The following is an 18585-nucleotide window of genomic DNA, read 5'->3' as shown; positions in this document are numbered from 1 at the left end:
ATAACTTTAAGTTTCCTATTTTGAAGTTAAATAATTATCAACATTTTTTAGTAAACATTTCTTCATTCATCACTGTTAATTTTTATTAAATAGTGATTTCGATATTTATTTTCTATTCATAAAAATTTTAAAACAATTGTTTCAAAATAAATGTATTATTTTTCTACATCTAACCTTTTTATTAGGGACTCATTTGGATAAAATCCACGATCAAATCGTCGTTAATTTTTTTTTATATATAGACAGTAACATACAAAAGTTTTAAAAATAGCTCTTTAAGGAGTTTTAAAATTTTATTAGTTTTACCATTTTTTACAAAATTCCTAGTATTTAAATATTATATTGCACTATGGTATTTTATTCTTAATCTCTATGGTCATTTTAATTCATCAACAGTCAAGACACCTGCGTCATTACTGTTTATAACTTATTTGTTAGCACAAAAATAAGAAAAAAAAAACTAATTCAGCTATTATATTTCGTATCTTGCCAATTTTAACTTTTGTATATTATTTAAGTCTAAATTATGTATGAAGAATTAATGTTTTAAACTATATTGATCTACTTAAAAAAAAAACTTTTTTTAGTGTTGTACCTATTAATTAATATATTAAATTTTTAGTGTTATATTGATTAATATATTAGAAAAAAATGGACAGCGCAAATGTTAGTTCAACTTTATAAAACTTGTACTTCATTATATTTTTATATTCGGTCGTACCCTGTATTTTTGTTGTATGAATAAATGCTTTTTGATATCTATTTTATTATTTAATTCCCCATTTTTATTTTTATCAGTCATGTCCTTCTTGTCACCTATAACACAAAAAATACGGAAAAATGGCGGTTTAAGGCCGTTGATTATTGGAAGTTCCAATTAGTTATATAAGGAAATTTCAAGTGGACAAAAGTAGTTGAGGTCTATAGTGATGTGTTGGCGGGTTTATATATGTATTTATGAGTTTATTTCTTTTACACGGATACTTGGAACCCCAATTATTTTTATTAAATAAAAATAACTTTAGTTATAACTTCATTACATCAGCTGTCTGCCAGTGATAGTTAAAATTGGTCCAGCTGTTTCGAAAATCATCATGAACAAACAGACATCAATTTTAGATATTGTTTTTTGTTATACGAGTATTAGATAATTTTATGACGTTCAGTTTTACTTATCTGTGTACATAAAGACACAATTAACTTCCTGTAATACATAATATTGCATAGATATTACAAATCGCATAGAATGATAATGTATTATTTTTTCAGCTTAATAATTTAATTACATATTAAATTTATATTAAAATAAAATCCATTTTTACAAGTTTTATTTTTCATAACATTGTACAATATATATATTTAAATAATTTATGGTAATTCTTCTATTTTCTTTACACCTTTTTCTTCAACAATGGCATCATGGTGTAGCGTTAGACTATCATGTTTTTCAGTTGCCGCTTTTTCCACTGACTGTTTATATTGATCATATCTGCAAAGACAAATTTTGGTAAATATAAGTAACCAGATTAGGTGGTAAGTGGTCACCACTAATGGCGTCCATAACCAATGCGCCACCAATCTTGGGAACTGGGGTATTATGTTCCCGTTTCCTGTAGCTACACTGGCTCACTCAACTTTTAAAATAGGACACAACAATTTGCTGCTTCGTGAATATATTATGCCCTGATGTTTATCTAGCTTGACATACTAATATCAAAACCTACCACTAAATAAGTCATTACACTACACATATATACAGAAAATTGTTGTTGAAAATATTTTGTATGACATTAAATATTTTGTTTACTTTTTTATCCAGAATACCAAAAGCCCCATGGATATTTTAAATGCCTACTATTAAGATTCATTAGGTTTATATTGGTGAGCAATTCATACTACATACACTATAATACTATGTGTATGTACATTTACATACATACAAAACAACTCATTCAATAAATTATGAAAATATTAATTACATATATTTACCTTGCTTCCTTTATTTTATAAAATGATTTTCTAATATCTTCCATAGACACACCAGTCAGTTTCAATATACTCAGTATAAGTATTCCACCAATAATACTCAAAACACCTCCTACAAATAGTAAAAATATTAAAATTAGTCAAATATTTCTTACATGTTTTGTTAAAACAAACATCTATTACTTCAATGAACATTCAATTCAACCAAATCTTACACAATGCAAAATTTTTAAACTAAAATGCAATACAAATACTAAAGAAACATTTAAAAGTAACAAAGCAACATTTATTAAAATTCATCTTCTTAATAAAAGTTAATAATTCTTGTTGTATAGATAGCATGAACAAAAATTTATTTAATGAAGCTTTCTTTAAAAAAAATATGTAAAACTTTTGCCAAATACTTCTATAGGATAAGATATTTTATTGAAAAACTATTAAAATTAATGAAATGTCCGTTTTACCTAGGAAAGCACCAACCACCATTGCAGCTGGTCCTAAATTAGCTTTATATATTGCTCCGGTAATAGTTCCTGCTGCTACATAATCTCCCAGTGAACTTTGGTCCCGGTACACAGACACTGTTGTTGAGATTATACTGAAATTAAATATTATCAATTTATTGTTTAAATGTTATTGCACTAAAGTAAAGTAACAGCCTGTAAATTACCCACCGCTGGGATAAGGCCTCCTCCATTAAGGAGGGGGCTTGGAAAATATTCCACCATGCTGCTCCAATGCGGTTTGGTGGAATGCACATGTGGCAGAATTCCGATGAAATTAGACACATGCAGGTTTCCTCACGGTGTTTTCCTTCACCGCCGAGCACGAGATGAATTATAAACACAAATTAAGTACATATGTATAGTAGTGCTTGCCTGGGTTTGAACCCACAATCATATATATGATACACTTGTTCTGGGCCATCTCAGGTCCAATTTTTTGCATATTCAAAAAATTTATTAAATTTCGTTATATAAAATTCTAAATGTTACATTCAATAAAAGGTTAAAGATATTAATTTCAAGACTTTGCTTAATATAATGTATTCCAAGGCAAATAAACAAATTTGATCCTGAATTGCGATGACATTTGTTTAAGATGTTATGTAATAGATTGCGATATAAGATATTACAGATATGTGACAATAGACTCAGAGGAAAACGGTATTTTGATTGTTAGCAAAGATTTTATCGGAACTTTAGAAATAAAATAGTGGATGTATTATAAATATAGATATCTTTAACAAGGACTGGTTATAGTACATAGTACCAAAAAGGTATTATCTTAAATCCTTTTGCTATTGGAATACAGGATACTTTCAAATATGTCAATATGATACCATTTTATGTGATAAATTTTCTGAAACATACCTGAACATTCCGGTAAAGATACCCAGTCTCCATCCCCAGTGGTAAGCTCCTCTGGCAAAAGCAATTGTTACATAATCTTGTAATTTTTTCTGTAAAACAATTTTAAATACTATAAATACTAACAATACTGTACTCTTAAAAAAACTAGGAAAGTTCTATTAGTTCTAAAGTTTGTTCTAAAGTTCTATAGAAAATATTTCATACCAAATAAGGAAATATCCAAAGTGATTAATCAAATACTATTTAAATAAATTAAATATACCGGAAAATGCATGTAATTGATTTACAAATGAAAATATCACAATGATCATAATATATTTCAAAGTACTAACAATAAATATTATATGTTTGTTAGCTATTTTCTAACATAACATCCTCCCATGTAATTCATAATCAGGAGAAAGAATAATATTACTTGTAATATTTTAGTACATTCTAAATCTTCTTTTATTTAGTATATGATTATATTTTGTTATATTTTGCTAATCCCTTTGAGCCTTTGAGCCACCCTTTTGAGCACTGTGTGATCAATGAATTATGGCTTATTCTAAGCATGGCTCCAATGTAAGTAGATACACATTTGGTAGAATTTATACCCACACATTCGATTTCTCACAATATTTTCTTCATCACCAAGCAAGCACATACATATTCAGGGTACTTACTACATACTTTTAATTTTGCTGGCTTAGTTAATGTTAAAATTAGCAGAAATAAATCATTGAAGTTTAGTCGTAGAATTATTGATAAGATGATTGTATTATTCTGATGGTCTAACTCAAATTCCTACTGCAAAGCTTATTATTTATATAGTAAATCATTTACCTTAGCTTGAATAGTAGAATTAAATATGGTAGCTTGATTAGTTTCAATGAAATGCAAATAGGCATCTCTTGATTTTGCAAATCCACCCAAACAGGCACCTACAAAAAATCCACACATTGTTGCTTGAGCGACATTGTGTAGTTCTACAGATACTTCACCAAATTCACTGAAACATATACAAGAATTAATTAAATAAATTTAGTTTTGTATGTCTATTGTAATATTATGTTTAATTATAAATTATACTTGTGCAAAAATCTACAAATTACAAGTACTAATTATTGTTTTTTTTTTCAATTTATAGATTACATTAATGCAGTAACTCTGTAATAATTTTATATACATGTTGCATGAGTATTAACTTCCATACTACTGTTCATAAACATATCAAGCTCTTGCCTTCAAAAAAACTTATTAGTTATTGTCTTATTCAAAACAATTCTAGCTTTACATGGTAATATGACTTGAGAATGTCTTAATTTAAATTTATTTGAGGAATTAATGTTATTGTTATGATATATGTTATTTCACTTAGTTCAACAAAGACTTAGCTGGTAGGAGACTTTATACACACTTTATTGTACCATCAGAAATCTGCCACTATATCTGACATTGTTTATAAATGTTTTATGACATTATTGGCATTGAATCAATTGATATTACATGACTGTACATAATAATTTGCTATAATTTCTTAGTTACAATTGCCTTTCTAGTTATGACAAAAAGCTAACCCATAACCTATCTTTAATATAATACACACACTTACTCCTTAGAATACATATCCCTTACTCTATCCCATCCTGTCTTATGCATAGAATCTGTCTGTGAACGAACAGAATCGTTTTCATTTCTACTACTGAAAATGGGTATTATAAAAGAAGGAGACAGCCGGACGGCCGTTCCGAATATTAGCTTTCTATTCAGTGACCAGATCATAATTATGTTATATTTAATTAGCACATTTCATAATAATCTATATTCACATAATATCATTTAAAAGTTCGTAACCCTAGTTCACATAAAGACCGATATATAATATATATTACATATTATGAAAGATAAAAGGAAGTTTGTCTTTGATGATATTTGTCAACTTTCAAAAATTAAGTGTAAATTGTCAGTGTCAGACTGACCAGAGATTGCAGAACACGGTTTTCTTAAATTTTTGGTAAAGGTAAATTTGTTTAATATACACTTTTTGCATTTCGAGTGTTTGTGATCTGAATCTAATACTATACTTTATTCAGTCTTTTTTTGTTATATATGCGTAATCGTTTAGTATTTTAAGGCATTTGTATAGCAATACCAGGAGCCAGATATCATAATAATGATATTATTATATTTAAAATTCTAATTGTACTACCTATTAAACTAGTACATACGGAATTTTATTGTTTAAATAATCTTCTAAGTTTATTCCACTAACAATATTATATCATTTGTACAACTACGATTACATTGAGTTTGTTGCCGGGCTGATGTTGAGGATAATGAAAGTCACTAACTGGTTCAATATTTATTAACGAGACGGTACAATTATACGGACTGTAACGCACTTGATAGACACTCTGTTTTACATATGCAATGCTTCGACTTTTATACATGATATATGCCAAAGAATATGAGATACACAGATGTGAAACATTTTAGTCATAGAATATGTAACTCTACTAACTGTTTACTTTAATACCTATGTGCATATACGTCACAAGTTTGAACATAGTTGTTTCCAGAGTATTGTTGAATTAATAAAAAAAATAGATAAGCAATAATTATGGACCTGTGGCAGATATTTTTTATGTTATAAGGGGCAAAAATCTGACAAACTACTGACACAAACTGATATCTTATATGTATTATAGAGGCTGATGACCATTAATAAAAAGGTGCCGTAGAGAATATTCAGTTGTTCATCCGCTCAATCTAGGGTGCTTAAAATTCGTCTTTACGTCGCAGCATTTCCTCTTGATCTCAGTTCTCAACAGCAACAAACTAATATGTTAGTCATGTAATATACTTACTGGAATGGATAAAGTTTTTGTCTGTATTATTTTAATAACTTTGACATTTATTCAACTCGTTTAGTTTGATCTTTTTTATCATTTTAGCGTTTTAAGCGTTTTAAACGCTAAAATGATAAAAAAGATCAAACTTTTTTTACGCGCTTAGTTGCGTTAGTAAATCCCTCAACTCTTTCAACAATAGACGTAGATATTGAAAATTACTTCGATATTATCCTACAATATTTAAATCTTGTCGTTTAACACGTTGACAGTCCCTGCATCACATATGATACAAATTTATCTTTCACCATACGTCCTTGCATCACATCTGATGCAAGTAGGCGTACAGACTCTACACCGTTTATTGACGAGGACGTCTGAGTTAGGGAAATAAGTATTATTAGGACGTCTAGAATATATATTAAGAAAAGTAAAACACCAATGAACCAACACATTTGTTTACTGAGTGAAAATATTGATAAGAAGGTCGGGAACTCATTTTTGCTCAACAATAGATCTGCGATGCTTGATTATTTATGATTAAAGTTTATAATTATTTTTATGCAACTACCGCAAGAAAACTAAAACAATTAATTATATGAATACCCACATTTTTTGCTTCGACGTTCCCTGCATCATATGTGATACACTAAAATTAAGGACGAGACGTCCTTGTATCACATGTGATACATGCTGAAAATAACTGTTATATTACAGTGACGGAGATTTCAAGTATAAATTTATTAAATGTGAAGTATTTCCAACTACCTTTAATAAAAAAACCGCAGGACGCCACGTGAAGGTTGTTTGACTTGGCCTGGACAGTCAACGTGGTAATATATTTTATCATTAATAATTGTCATTTTATACAGGCAACCCTATAAAAGTCAAGAGCTTTGGGTAATATATAGATTAACAAAGTCTATAGATATTTGTAAGAGATTTTATCCAACCCGTGAAGTATTTTGTGTCTATTGTTTTGTTGGCTCAATCACATTTTGGGTAGGAGCAGAACAATAAGAAGTATTGATACTTACCGGTAGTGAAAGTGATAGGTACCTATGGAGACCAGGTGTACTTACCACAGCTTAAAGCATTATAAAGATCGCTGCGATTAACTCCTTCTTTTGTATAATATTATTCTTGTTTTAGCAATAGGACGATATGACTTCAGGATCGGGTTTAAATTAGAATTTTAATAAATTTTCAATATTTTTGGATATATCCATTATTATTATGATAAGATGATTTAAATATTACAAATTAAATATTACAAATATTGCTTAGCGCCTTATAAATTAGAATAATACCTTCAAGACTTCAAGGATGTCAATCAAAATCTTCACTTCAGGGTTGCTATGGTGAATAATACTAGAAACTTTAATTTTCAACTATATTTTATTATAAAATGACAAAGAATAAATCTAGAGTTTAATAGTGTAGTCACTTAGACGTTAAAATAGTGTATATATTTATATATTTCACATAAACTATGTGACAGACAGTGTAGCCAACGACCCGTTGACGTTTACATAAAATGAACTTACACAAAACAATCCTCAAAATACATCGTTTTCGATTTATGCTCGTTAAAGCTTGATTAAATCATGATATATTTTTGATCTTCTATTTAGTGAAAATAATATTTGATAGATCCCTGTTATTTTTTCCAATGATTGGTCTTTGGCATATTGATTTAAATTACTGTTTAAGTCTTAACAACTTGACGTATTCATTAACAAACCATAGACAATAAAAATAAAAGCGGATGTGCTTCATAAATAAACAAGTAAGAAGACAATTATCGTTAACACGAACGATTTATAAACTATTAAACTATTTTTTTTATTTTACACACAACCCTTTAATTTGCACACCATTAATCTTTTAATAATTCAACAAAAAAAATTCTTAAATATCATGAAGATGGGTACATAATAGTCACTACGAAGAAATTATATCCTCCTTAGGGTAGGCAGGTATAAGGTTACTAGAGCGACTACCGAAATGACAATAGGATACTATCTATTAACCTTACCGATTATGTTATCTGTAATAGTTCTATAATTTTATATTTAATTATTTATAACATCGTGTATTTACATTAATTTAACACGATTATAACTGCCAGTTTATAGGTTATGTACGGTAACTTATTAAACGTATATATATTTAATTTAAATTGATCATTATCTAATTCAATAGTTTGAAGGACACACCTATTAATTGGCAGTTATAGAATTCATTCTAGATCAACGTTTCAATAAGTTTCAGTTCTTTCGACGCGGGAATAAGGGACGTTACGCGGACAACATCCGACCCTATTTTCGGGTCGTTGTATATTCACATTATACCCTGTGCGCAGTATATCCTCTTTGATAAAATATAACATACCATTGGCAATATTTGTGTCCCTTATCCCATTACTTCGACCTGTATTTTGTTTAAACACACCAAGTCCGTAGATCCCAAGCGTAATTCGATAGGCTTAGATTGAAAATAGATATTGAAACGTTTAAGTAGTTAGCAGCTCTGTACAAGGAGGTTAGATCTAAGATAAGAGTATGTCTAGGTTAGATGGTGTACAGTCGTACATATTGTTCCCATTTAAAATTTATGAGTTTTATTTACAAATAGTTTTTTTAACATTTTGACGAAGGTATAAATAAAGTGAGGTAATGTGTAAATAATATTTTTTTAAATAAATAGTAGGCAGGAAATAAATGCAGAGGAAATAAAATAAAAAAAAAGAATCAATGATAATAAAAGTTTAATTATGAAATTAAAAATAAGAATGAAATTAACCACACACAAGGCTTAACGCTAAAATAAAGGAAAATATTAAGACGACACTTAAATTTACATTGAAAAAATAAAATAGTTTTTAATATAATAAAGGAAGCGACTGGGTCCTGGATTACGAGACAACACAGCTTCTAGCCATTATATTCCCTGATATGTAGACATTTACCCATACTTTTACAAAACATTAAATAATTCGAATAAAGGTCAAGTGTGGGGAAACCTCTTTGATATGAGCAGATATGTTTTGAGACATGCAAAGGATAATAGGATACGAAGTCGTTAGCGTAGCCAGGATTTGTGAAGGGGGCCTCGGGGAGCAGGCGTAAGCCTTTATATAAATACATTTGGGGTTAGATAAACATATACATTTAAAAAAAAAAAGTTTTTATTGTAATATTTACTTTATGTACTATATATGATTATATCTGTGATAAATAAAATTTTAATTAGTTAATTGATTGATTTATAATAATCAATTTTTGTGTGAGTTGAGGGGGGTATGCACCAAGTTTTCTTTGGAGGGGGTCGTACCACCTGGCTACGCCGTAACGAAGTAAAGTAATGCTTCGTACAATTACACAGCGTTTGAACAACGCGAATGTACGAATGAAATAAGATCGGAAAGAAATATTCATATCTATCAACGCATAACTTTAACTAACAAATTGAAACAATGTTCGCTTACAATGAATAAAATTACATATATTGCGCTTAATAAAACTCTCAAATATAATTTAACTGTAACATTTTCATTAACTTTTTAATAAATGTTAGGATTAATTCAATTACATTTTACCTAAAATAATGTGTATTGACTTTTAAATTTGGCATCTCATTCTAAACACTGATTTATTATTTTTTTTTTAATTACATTACGATATTATCCTATTATATTTAAAATACTTCTCTAAACACATAAATTCCTATAATTATCTAATAGTCGATATCGATATTACTGAGAAAGTTTAGGCCACAAAACGCTACATACGATGGCGCGGCTTCGTCTACGTTTTGAGCACAAGCGACAGTTTCGTCTAATGTCTAAACCGATTAACCGATGCGGTATGTAGCGTTCCTCGCGAGGCAGCGCTGCCGACTCGCTGGCCGGAGAGCGGGACGCATGAACAGCGCGCCTTGTCGCACGTACGAGCCGCGCGGGAGTGGGACGCATGTGTAGCGCGCCTTGTCGCACGTACGAGCCGCGTGGGAGCGGGACGAATGTACAGCGCGCCTTGTCGCACGTACGAACCGCGCGGGAGTGGGACGCATGTGTAGCGCGCTTTGTCGCACGCACGAGCCGCGCGGGAGCGGGACGAATGTATAGCGCGCCTTGTCAAACTTACGAGCCGCGCGGGAGCGGGACGCATGTGCAGCGCTTCTTCTCGCACACACGACGCGTGGAGGGTATACTTATATACTCAATATTGAACAAGGAAATAGACAGTGATACAGAAAGAAAGAAATTAATTGATTTGAGTGATAAAGAAATTGAAGTTATAATATGGTCACAAGGATATCGGGTTTAACCCAAATTCGAAAAAAAAATCGAAAAGCGGCGCATGCGCATCCCTAACGACACCCGCGGACAGCGAGTCTTCGAGGCTGCCATTTCACAATACAGTGGATATGTAATCTCTTTTTGTGATTTAGTTTTTATAATAAATACGTTACAATAAAATTCAATTGCGATCACTACCGTTACCATCTCAACCAGACCGACGCTAGTCGCGTATCGTTTCAAAACAGGCACAGTTTACCTGTACCCTATAGAAAAACATCTCAAAAACGTGCAAAATATCACCACACCCTGGTCGCCTAACATTATTTAAACCAAACAACTACGTACGTACTTATCGTAGATAGTTATAGATAAACGCTCCGTACGAACGCATCTATTAAACCTTACATCGTAACGACGAACTATTAGTTTAACCATCTTACTAAGCTCTATTTTTATATATAACGGTACGTGATGTATATTATACAATTTATAATAGTGTAAATAGGTGACTTCTAGTGTCAACTTCATCGAACGGTTTTGTTGCGCGTTCGAGGCCTAAGTGGAACTCTTGCACCTTGGAGTCGATCGACTCCGGTAGTCACGGAAGGTCTAAGGTTATCTACAATAAACCGTGCGGCTCGGAACCCTAAATATCTAACCGACAGCGTGTAGAGAAAGGATATGTATGAATTCCATATTTATTTTTCTTCATATCATCATCTAAAATTAGGAATTTTTCTATTAAAAAAAAAATTTATAATTTACATTCGCGAACAGCAATGTTTCACTAAAACGTCACAATTCAGGTATCTGGTTCACGCATTCTTTGCCTAATCATAGACTGGACGTGTCAACGAACACTTGGTGTGGTCCTAGCGGTCGGAGCGTTGCCCACATCGACCATAGACAAACTTCACAATAAATAAATAATATCTCTAGAAAGCGCTCTACCCGATTTTAGTGAGGAAATTTTAAAGACATAACGTTAATTCACTTAATTCATCGACTTAATCTCTTTTCATTGGACTAGACCCTTTTTTTTTTTAAATTAATTTAAGAAGGCAAAGATGTGTGAAAACCAATCGAGCGATAGCGAATACACAACTCGAGTTATTTACAAAGCGTCGAAGATATTTAACACTAAAATACTGTTGTGTTATTCGTAGTGGAAGGTTGTATGTTCATGTCGTCACTAAGGGCCGATGCGATCCCAGCACGTATATAAAACCTCGATGTGTCGAGAACAGTGTGGCAACATTAAAATAGTTTCTTTATTATACTTAATGAAAATAATTCTAACAATACGTAAAACATCGACCACACTGTATAGTGTACAGGGCCCCCGATCGTAGTGAAATAAATAATTATCTATAATAATTTGCTTAGTGAATACGCACGAGCATTTATATTATGTTTTAGCTACCATTAATATAAATTAACATCAAAATAAATGCATCATGTCACTAATATGTCACTGCACATAACACTATGGTGATGTACCAACTAGGTTAGTGATAGTTGTGATTACACTAACTAATCGAGAAGTAACTTCAACTGTAACAATGAACGGAATATTTACCTAATAAAGAAACAGCATTGGAAGTATGCAGCGGATGGAGAAGACAATGTTAATACTTAAAATACACTTAACCGTCTCTAAAACTAATATTGCACATACATACACATCCCTAAACGTAGCGTTCCATAAAATATATAGAATATGTGTATGCGCACAAATAATACGATTACTTAAAAAATGCCATAATAAATTGTGCAATTAAAATAGAGTATAAAATATATTTATAAAATATAATCTTAGAATATAATAACTGCAAATTAAAAGTGATTCGGAAATACATTTTTCTTTAATCAACAATGTGCTCTAGTGTTGGATATATAATGTAATAATATTTATCGTAAATAATCCTGTCATAATAATAACCACAAAACAACCGAGGCGATGTTTCACATCACTACAGATAGATAAGTTGCCAAATTTCAAATAACTAGCGCAATCTAATTGCGATCTGTAAATATGTTAAATCGTTTGAAATAATACGTCGTTAACACTGGAAACGATAACACTATGTATAAAAATAATATATAGAATTACAAAAATACGGAATGAATATCACACAAATTAATAAAAAAACAAAAACATCTCAAGCCGTAATCAACGAGTACCCTCAAAAACGAACGATTAGCTGCCGTCGGGAAACGATCGAACCTTAAATTATGATGTAACAGTAACAGTAGTACGTAATCACTAGTGAAATAGAGTTAGCACTTAAGTTCTATACTGATCCGAGTAAGCGTAATACACATTAATTATATTATAAATTTTCAGTCGAGTAAAGTTCTCGATACTTGAGAGAGGTACGATGTTATCGTAAGGCTGAGGGCATTAGTCGGGTCGCTCCCTTGGTCGCGACTTGTGTGATATTCCGAGGACGATTGGTCGTTGCGTTTAAATACTCGACTTGGAGAAGGAGACCCTCAGGTGGTTGGACTCGGAGAGTTGGTAGTTGTGCATCTTGATAAGAGCCGCCACCGCGTCGTCGATTGACGGCAGTTGGACCAGCGCCATCTTGCGGTCCTTCCTGGAACGTTTCAAGAGATTCGTTATTTTAACTCAAATCTCAGTAGTCTCAAAATATATAAATAAATAAATATGAGACAACGTCACATACATTACTCTGATTCCAATGTAAGTAGCTGAAGCACTTGTGTTATGGAAATCAGAAGTAACGACGGTACCACAAACACCCAGACCCAAGACAACATAGAAAACTAATGGTAATCTACATCGACTCGGCCGGGAATCGAACCCGGGACCACAGCACTCTGTAGTCCCGGGTATGGGTACGCCACTGCGTACCCATGAAAACCGGTGTACACACCACTCGACCATGGAGGTCGTCATATAAACAAAAACAAACTAAAGCAAAATAGTTTTGTCAGTTGTGCATAAGTCAAATTTATAATCTGTTAATCCACAGATAATAAGAAACAAACTCACGGGAAGAACTTGAAGACCTTGATCGCGAATCCCCTTTTGGTGAAAGCATCCTTGATGTCGTCTTCGGACACCGTGGCTCTGGAGAATAGTAAGTGATATAGAATCATCTGAGCGCGAAAATAAAATGGATGCTGGAATTTGACAATAACTTACGGAATGTTGGAGAGATGTAATGTGGCGCTCGGCGGGTAAATGTTTTGGTAGTTTTTGCTGCCGGGCTTCTTGAATCTATGTAGCGGGCTCTGGGAATAGTCCCTGGAAATGGATATAGAGATTTATTAAATATTATCAATAATTCACCTTCGTATCGCATGAAGTGTTTTGTTCACAACGGAATTTTCCATTTTGGTTTGTATGTTCGAAACATTATCTTCGAGCGTTGCTGACTTGAAACCGATGTGCTTACGAGAAATATTGAATATCTTTTGAAAATTTCAAAGAATTCTGGATGAGTTTTTATGGATATATGTATATTCCCAAAAATACCCTCAACTTTTTGACAAAGCTCTGAAAGAGTATATTTTTCAGGGCAGAAAAGGAAAAATACTACGAGAATATTTAGTTTAATCATGTAAAACATGTTTGCTTTCACTTACCTAGTGAGGCCAGCGTCAGGCTGTCCTTCTTTCGGCAGCTGCACCGTTTGGTGCTTGCTGAGCATGACGCGCATAGCCTTTCCGAAGACGCGCAGCTTATCCATATGTGTCATAGCTGTAAACAAGAGCCATGTCAAATAAATTGAATTTTACTGAAATTCTGCTCTAGGGCCTATTTAATTCAGCAGATTTCTATAAAGAATTTCAAACCGACCGGAGTAAGGATTATTTCACTTCCATGCTTCCGAAAGGACGTACAGCCTTTTGAGACTGATCTCTCTTAGGTCGTGTCGGAATGCAGTTCCATCGGACTATGACAAAGTAAATCAAAGGACGCGTGTGTTTGCCGACATACGAAATTCGATCACTACGTTTGATACCTCTTGTGTTTCGTATGAATTAAATAAATACAGACAGAGATACCTCAAACAATTTCCTTAATATTAGTATTTAATTATATGAAAAGTTATCGGGAAGTTTCCTGGGATAAATAATATTTTTGAATAGTTTTGGGTGGAGTGGGAATGAGTGATAACTGAAGTATAATAGGCTTATCAATAAGCCAATATTATTTTCAAGAAATGAACTTTTTTACTTGCATATTTTTTCCGGTAGTAGTAAATTGTCTTTTTAAAGTATCCATTCAATAACATTGTATGTAAACCTGGCTGTAGAACATTGGTATAATTTACTAAACTTAAAATAACATAAAAAATCCTTTCCCACCTCGTTAAAGAATGAATAATTCACATTTAGTTACAATAATAACTATCGTACAAGCGAGTTATTCAGATTTACCACTTCACACAATATGAAATGTAAGCAGAGGAAAACTACGTGATATCTGCATATCTAAATAAAACCAGTAATAATGATAATGTACCTTACACACTAGGATATAAAGTCGTAATTGTAACAATACCTAGATGAGCCTGGTGAGGCTCCGCCATTTGAATTAGGGCGGAATCCTTTTTGTTGTACAGAATCTTCACGCGTTGCACGTCACCATACACGCCTAGACGATAAAGAATGCATTACGAACAAAACAATATGTGTTTTCGTTTTATTACGTAAAATATCAACGACGACCTCAACTGTTCCTTTAAAATGATACTTGCTTACTTAGAACACACTAAACAAAAACAGTACTAAGTCTACAAATAAATTTGACCAGTATTCGAATTTTAAATGTACAGTTGGGGTCGTCAGGTAAATCTAACCTACAACTAAGCCAGTTACTACATTAAAACACAGTTATCACGACATCAGAGGGTTTTGAGTACAAATAAATTAATATAAAAATATAACTTTGTTGAAAACTAAACAGAAGGAAATGATATAAGAAAGAAATAACTCCAAGCTCTATTTTGGTCACGTATAAGCTTTCGATTAATGCTTAGCGGTTATCAGCATCGGCCATCGTTAGGGCCGGCTGTGTAAAGCGGATATACTACAGTATAAAGTCCAATTGTAAACAGTTACAACGGAACAGGAGCCTTAAATAAAAATAAAATAAATATCAAATTAATTATTCAAACTGTATCCTATTTGAAATTAAAAAAAAAAATAACTTAAATAAAATTATCGTTCTCATAAGTCACAATAAATATGTTTATAATATAAATCGTTTCAAAATTTACAAGTAAAACAAACTATGTAACAAAAGTACCGGGTCATACACTAACCTCCTGTTTCTGAAACGCTGATCAAAATCAGGTAAACTAATTCGATATCTAAATCGTCATTGGTCGGTGCCAGTCGATGACGTCATAGGCGACCAATGAGCGTTCAGTATTCAGTCAGATTAGTTAAACCGACTTCGATCAAAATTTTAGAAACTGACGGTAACTTAGCTACAACTAAGACGTCTGAAAAACAAATTGTCAAGTTAATAAAAGCGTTTAGAATGATCTCAGAATGTGTGTTAACAAGCGTTTAAATAAGCTTCGACGAAACATCGGATGCTGTTATCAGTATAGAAGTCGAGAATGTTAGCTGACAATTTGTCTTCCAGGCGGACAGGGGCAGGAGTATTAATGTTTTAATATAAAATACGGAATGTATGTGCACACGTACCGAAAAGGGTAAAGAGAGCGTCAGGCGTGACCATCTAAAACAATAGGAAAGAGAAAGAGATAGTATTACAAATAGTCGTAAAAGATTTCTGATCTCATGTCTATAAATAAATTAGCAACTTATCTTTAAGGAGTTTTAAGTAGAATATATAAAAATGTAAATAGCCTGTAACGCCAAATGTATTAGTTCGAATTATTAGTCTTTCGTCGCCATCTTAGAATCGTATTAAACCATTAACGATGTGAACCGACGTTACCGGCTATTGTGTTAGCATATGCATAATTTGCCAATAAACAATTAAACTACCAAAATATTACAAAATAATCTTTCTACATCTGTGCCTATAAGATTAACCTAGTGGCACACAATATAATCTTCAACAAACTAAGACTGGATTTAACAATTTAAAAGCATAGTGTCTTTTCTTGATGTTGGATAGGCTACTCGTACGTTTTGAGGTCTACATTGTGTATATTAGGGGTTGCGCGGTTGCGTGGGCACTTACCTCTTCGTTTAGGTTGGACACGAGCAAGACTGTGGCCAGCGGCAGCGGCGGTGCGGCGAGAGCCCGCAGTGCAGGCGAAGCCGGCGTCAGTGTCAGCGCTCCGAACGCGGGCAGACCTACGCCCCCAACGCCGACACCATACGGCGACGCCAGCCCAGACCCCAACCCCAAAAACGGAGGCGCCAACACTCCACCACCTATAATCATATCCGTATATAAAATACGTTTTTTATTCCCATCCTTCACAGAATACCAATTAGTTAGATAGAGAATTGTTCTTTGACGTGAACAAAAAGGTTAAATGTATCGCCTAGAAATACGAAATACCGTCTGTTTTTCGATACGGTAACGCAAGAAATGTCGACAGAAAACCAACCATACCAAACGTACGTCCCTTTTTTGCAGAGATCCTAAAATATAAAGCGATAGTACACAATAACAAAAGCAGAGAACAGGATTTGGAGGAGTAATCCTCATATATTACAACCCTCTGTGGTGCAATAGGGATTTATGATAAGTTATTAGTCACTGTGGAAACATTTAGAATTGATTATGAATAACAAACAAGACGGGAGGATAAGTCGGAATAGTAAATGTGCGATATATCTGTAAAAATTGTTTAAAACGACTACATCGGGGAATTGTACTGCAAATATACTTCTTGGCTGTTATTTAGAAGTGATATGAATTATTCAGTGTACTGAAACTATAGTCATAGTGACATCTACGTGTAACTACATTATAGGCGTGAATTGAAGAGTGGTGTATGTAGCAAGCTTCCAGGTGTGGGGTAGTATAAGACTAACTCATCCTGGACGCGAGGGCCAAGGCGAGGCGAGCCCGCTGAGGCATCAACTCACTGGTCAAGAGCTGGTGGGCATCGCCGTCGCCCGATGGGAGCGTGGGATTGGTGTAGTCCCGCGACTTGTCGTTGTTATATTTGACGTTGAGGCATGTCATCTTGGAGTAGTCGATGCGGAGTGTGCAGCAGCCGTTGTAAATGTTCTGACCGTCGAGAGCCTGCGAACAAATTCGAAAACGTTATTATATATTCGTATCTAATTAACTGAAAGAATAAACCATCAACATTACATGGAGGGTTTATTTATTGTCACATATATAGGTAGGAGTCGAGATGGCCCAGTGGTTAGAACGCGTGCATCTTAACCGATGATTGCGGCTTCAAACCCAAGCAAGCACCACTGATTCAGGTGCTTAATTTGTCTTTATAATTCATCTCGTGCTCAGCGGTGAAGGAAAACATCGTGAGGAAACCTGCATGTGACAAATTTCATAGAAATTCCGCCACATGTGTATTCCACCAACCCGCATTGGAACAGCGTGGTGGAATATGTTCCAAACCTTCTCCTCAAAGGGAGAGGTGGCCTTTAGCCCAGCAGTGGGAATTTACAGGCTGTTGTTGTTGTTGTTTGTTGTATATAGGTAGGAATGGCAAAAACGTCAACCAAGTTAAATGGTCACCACTGCCGTCAGTCGACCATCACCATTCCTCGTATCACCGATACACCACAAACTATAGGATGTTATGTTCCTTAATGTGTCAATCGGTCTTTAAAACAGTAAAGAAAATAGTACGAAGTATATTTGTGTGGCGGTAGAATACAAGATGACCTATCAAGACAAAGCGCTACCAAGTGATCATGAAAAAAATTTAATTTTATAAAATGTGTAAAGAAAAGACTCCTTATCGGTTTAAATATCGAACAGCAATAGGTATTTATAAAATCCATACGATCGTGATGAAAAAAATATCGAAGTATTAAAATATTTACTTTCTACGTTGGTAGCTATTTGTTCGTCCACAGCGCCTGCGAGGGCTTGATAACACCCCATCGCGATAGAAAAGAGAATTAATTAAAATGCAACAGCACT

At 33.2% G+C, this 18585-nt stretch overlaps 2 protein-coding genes across 11 annotated transcripts in view; both read right to left on the bottom strand.

Annotated features, from left to right (window-relative positions):
• Positions 1–1336: 1336 nt before the first annotated feature.
• Positions 1337–5287, bottom strand: LOC124530293 (RPII140-upstream gene protein). Its single transcript, XM_047104396.1, has 6 exons — positions 4954–5287; positions 4185–4350; positions 3360–3448; positions 2451–2584; positions 1990–2098; positions 1337–1489 (listed from the first exon to the last, which is right to left on the bottom strand). Exons 1-6 carry the CDS (start codon positions 5121–5123, stop codon positions 1369–1371), a joined length of 789 nt encoding a protein of 262 aa, XP_046960352.1. The 5' UTR covers positions 5124–5287; the 3' UTR covers positions 1337–1368.
• A 3656-nt stretch (positions 5288–8943) lies between these two features.
• LOC124530653 (polypyrimidine tract-binding protein 1) overlaps positions 8944–18585 on the bottom strand; it is a 506488-nt gene continuing 496846 nt past the window's right edge. For 8 of the 10 annotated variants that reach the window (XM_047104894.1, XM_047104895.1, XM_047104903.1 and 5 more), the window contains 8 exons: positions 17499–17712; positions 16693–16889; positions 16188–16221; positions 15034–15126; positions 14112–14226; positions 13669–13770; positions 13516–13593; positions 8944–13096 (listed from right to left, as the gene is read on the bottom strand). In XM_047104894.1, the coding sequence (XP_046960850.1) occupies positions 12964–13096; positions 13516–13593; positions 13669–13770; positions 14112–14226; positions 15034–15126; positions 16188–16221; positions 16693–16889; positions 17499–17712 (966 nt within the window). In that variant the 3' untranslated portion in view covers positions 8944–12963. The remainder of the gene's footprint in view (positions 13097–13515; positions 13594–13668; positions 13771–14111; positions 14227–15033; positions 15127–16187; positions 16222–16692; positions 16890–17498; positions 17713–18585) is intronic. The other 2 variants (XM_047104897.1, XM_047104898.1) reach the window with 1 other exon arrangement.

Source organism: Vanessa cardui, chromosome 6 (assembly GCF_905220365.1).
Source record: "Vanessa cardui chromosome 6, ilVanCard2.1, whole genome shotgun sequence".
Classification (NCBI taxonomy): Eukaryota; Metazoa; Arthropoda; class Insecta; order Lepidoptera; family Nymphalidae; genus Vanessa; species Vanessa cardui.
This window is presented reverse-complemented; position numbering and strand designations above follow the sequence as displayed.

Excerpts from the sequence above, each read along its gene's own strand:
- LOC124530293 (XM_047104396.1), bottom strand. The coding sequence starts at position 5,123 with ATGATCTGGTCACTGAATAGAAAGCTAATATTCGGAACGGCCGTCCGG. Across the intron at positions 3,449-4,184 it reads ATTCTACTATTCAAGCTAAG|AAAAAATTACAAGATTATGT; the intron begins GTAAATGATTTA and ends ATTGTTTTACAG. Across the intron at positions 1,490-1,989 it reads TATAAAATAAAGGAAGCAAG|ATATGATCAATATAAACAGT; the intron begins GTAAATATATGT and ends TTGTCTTTGCAG.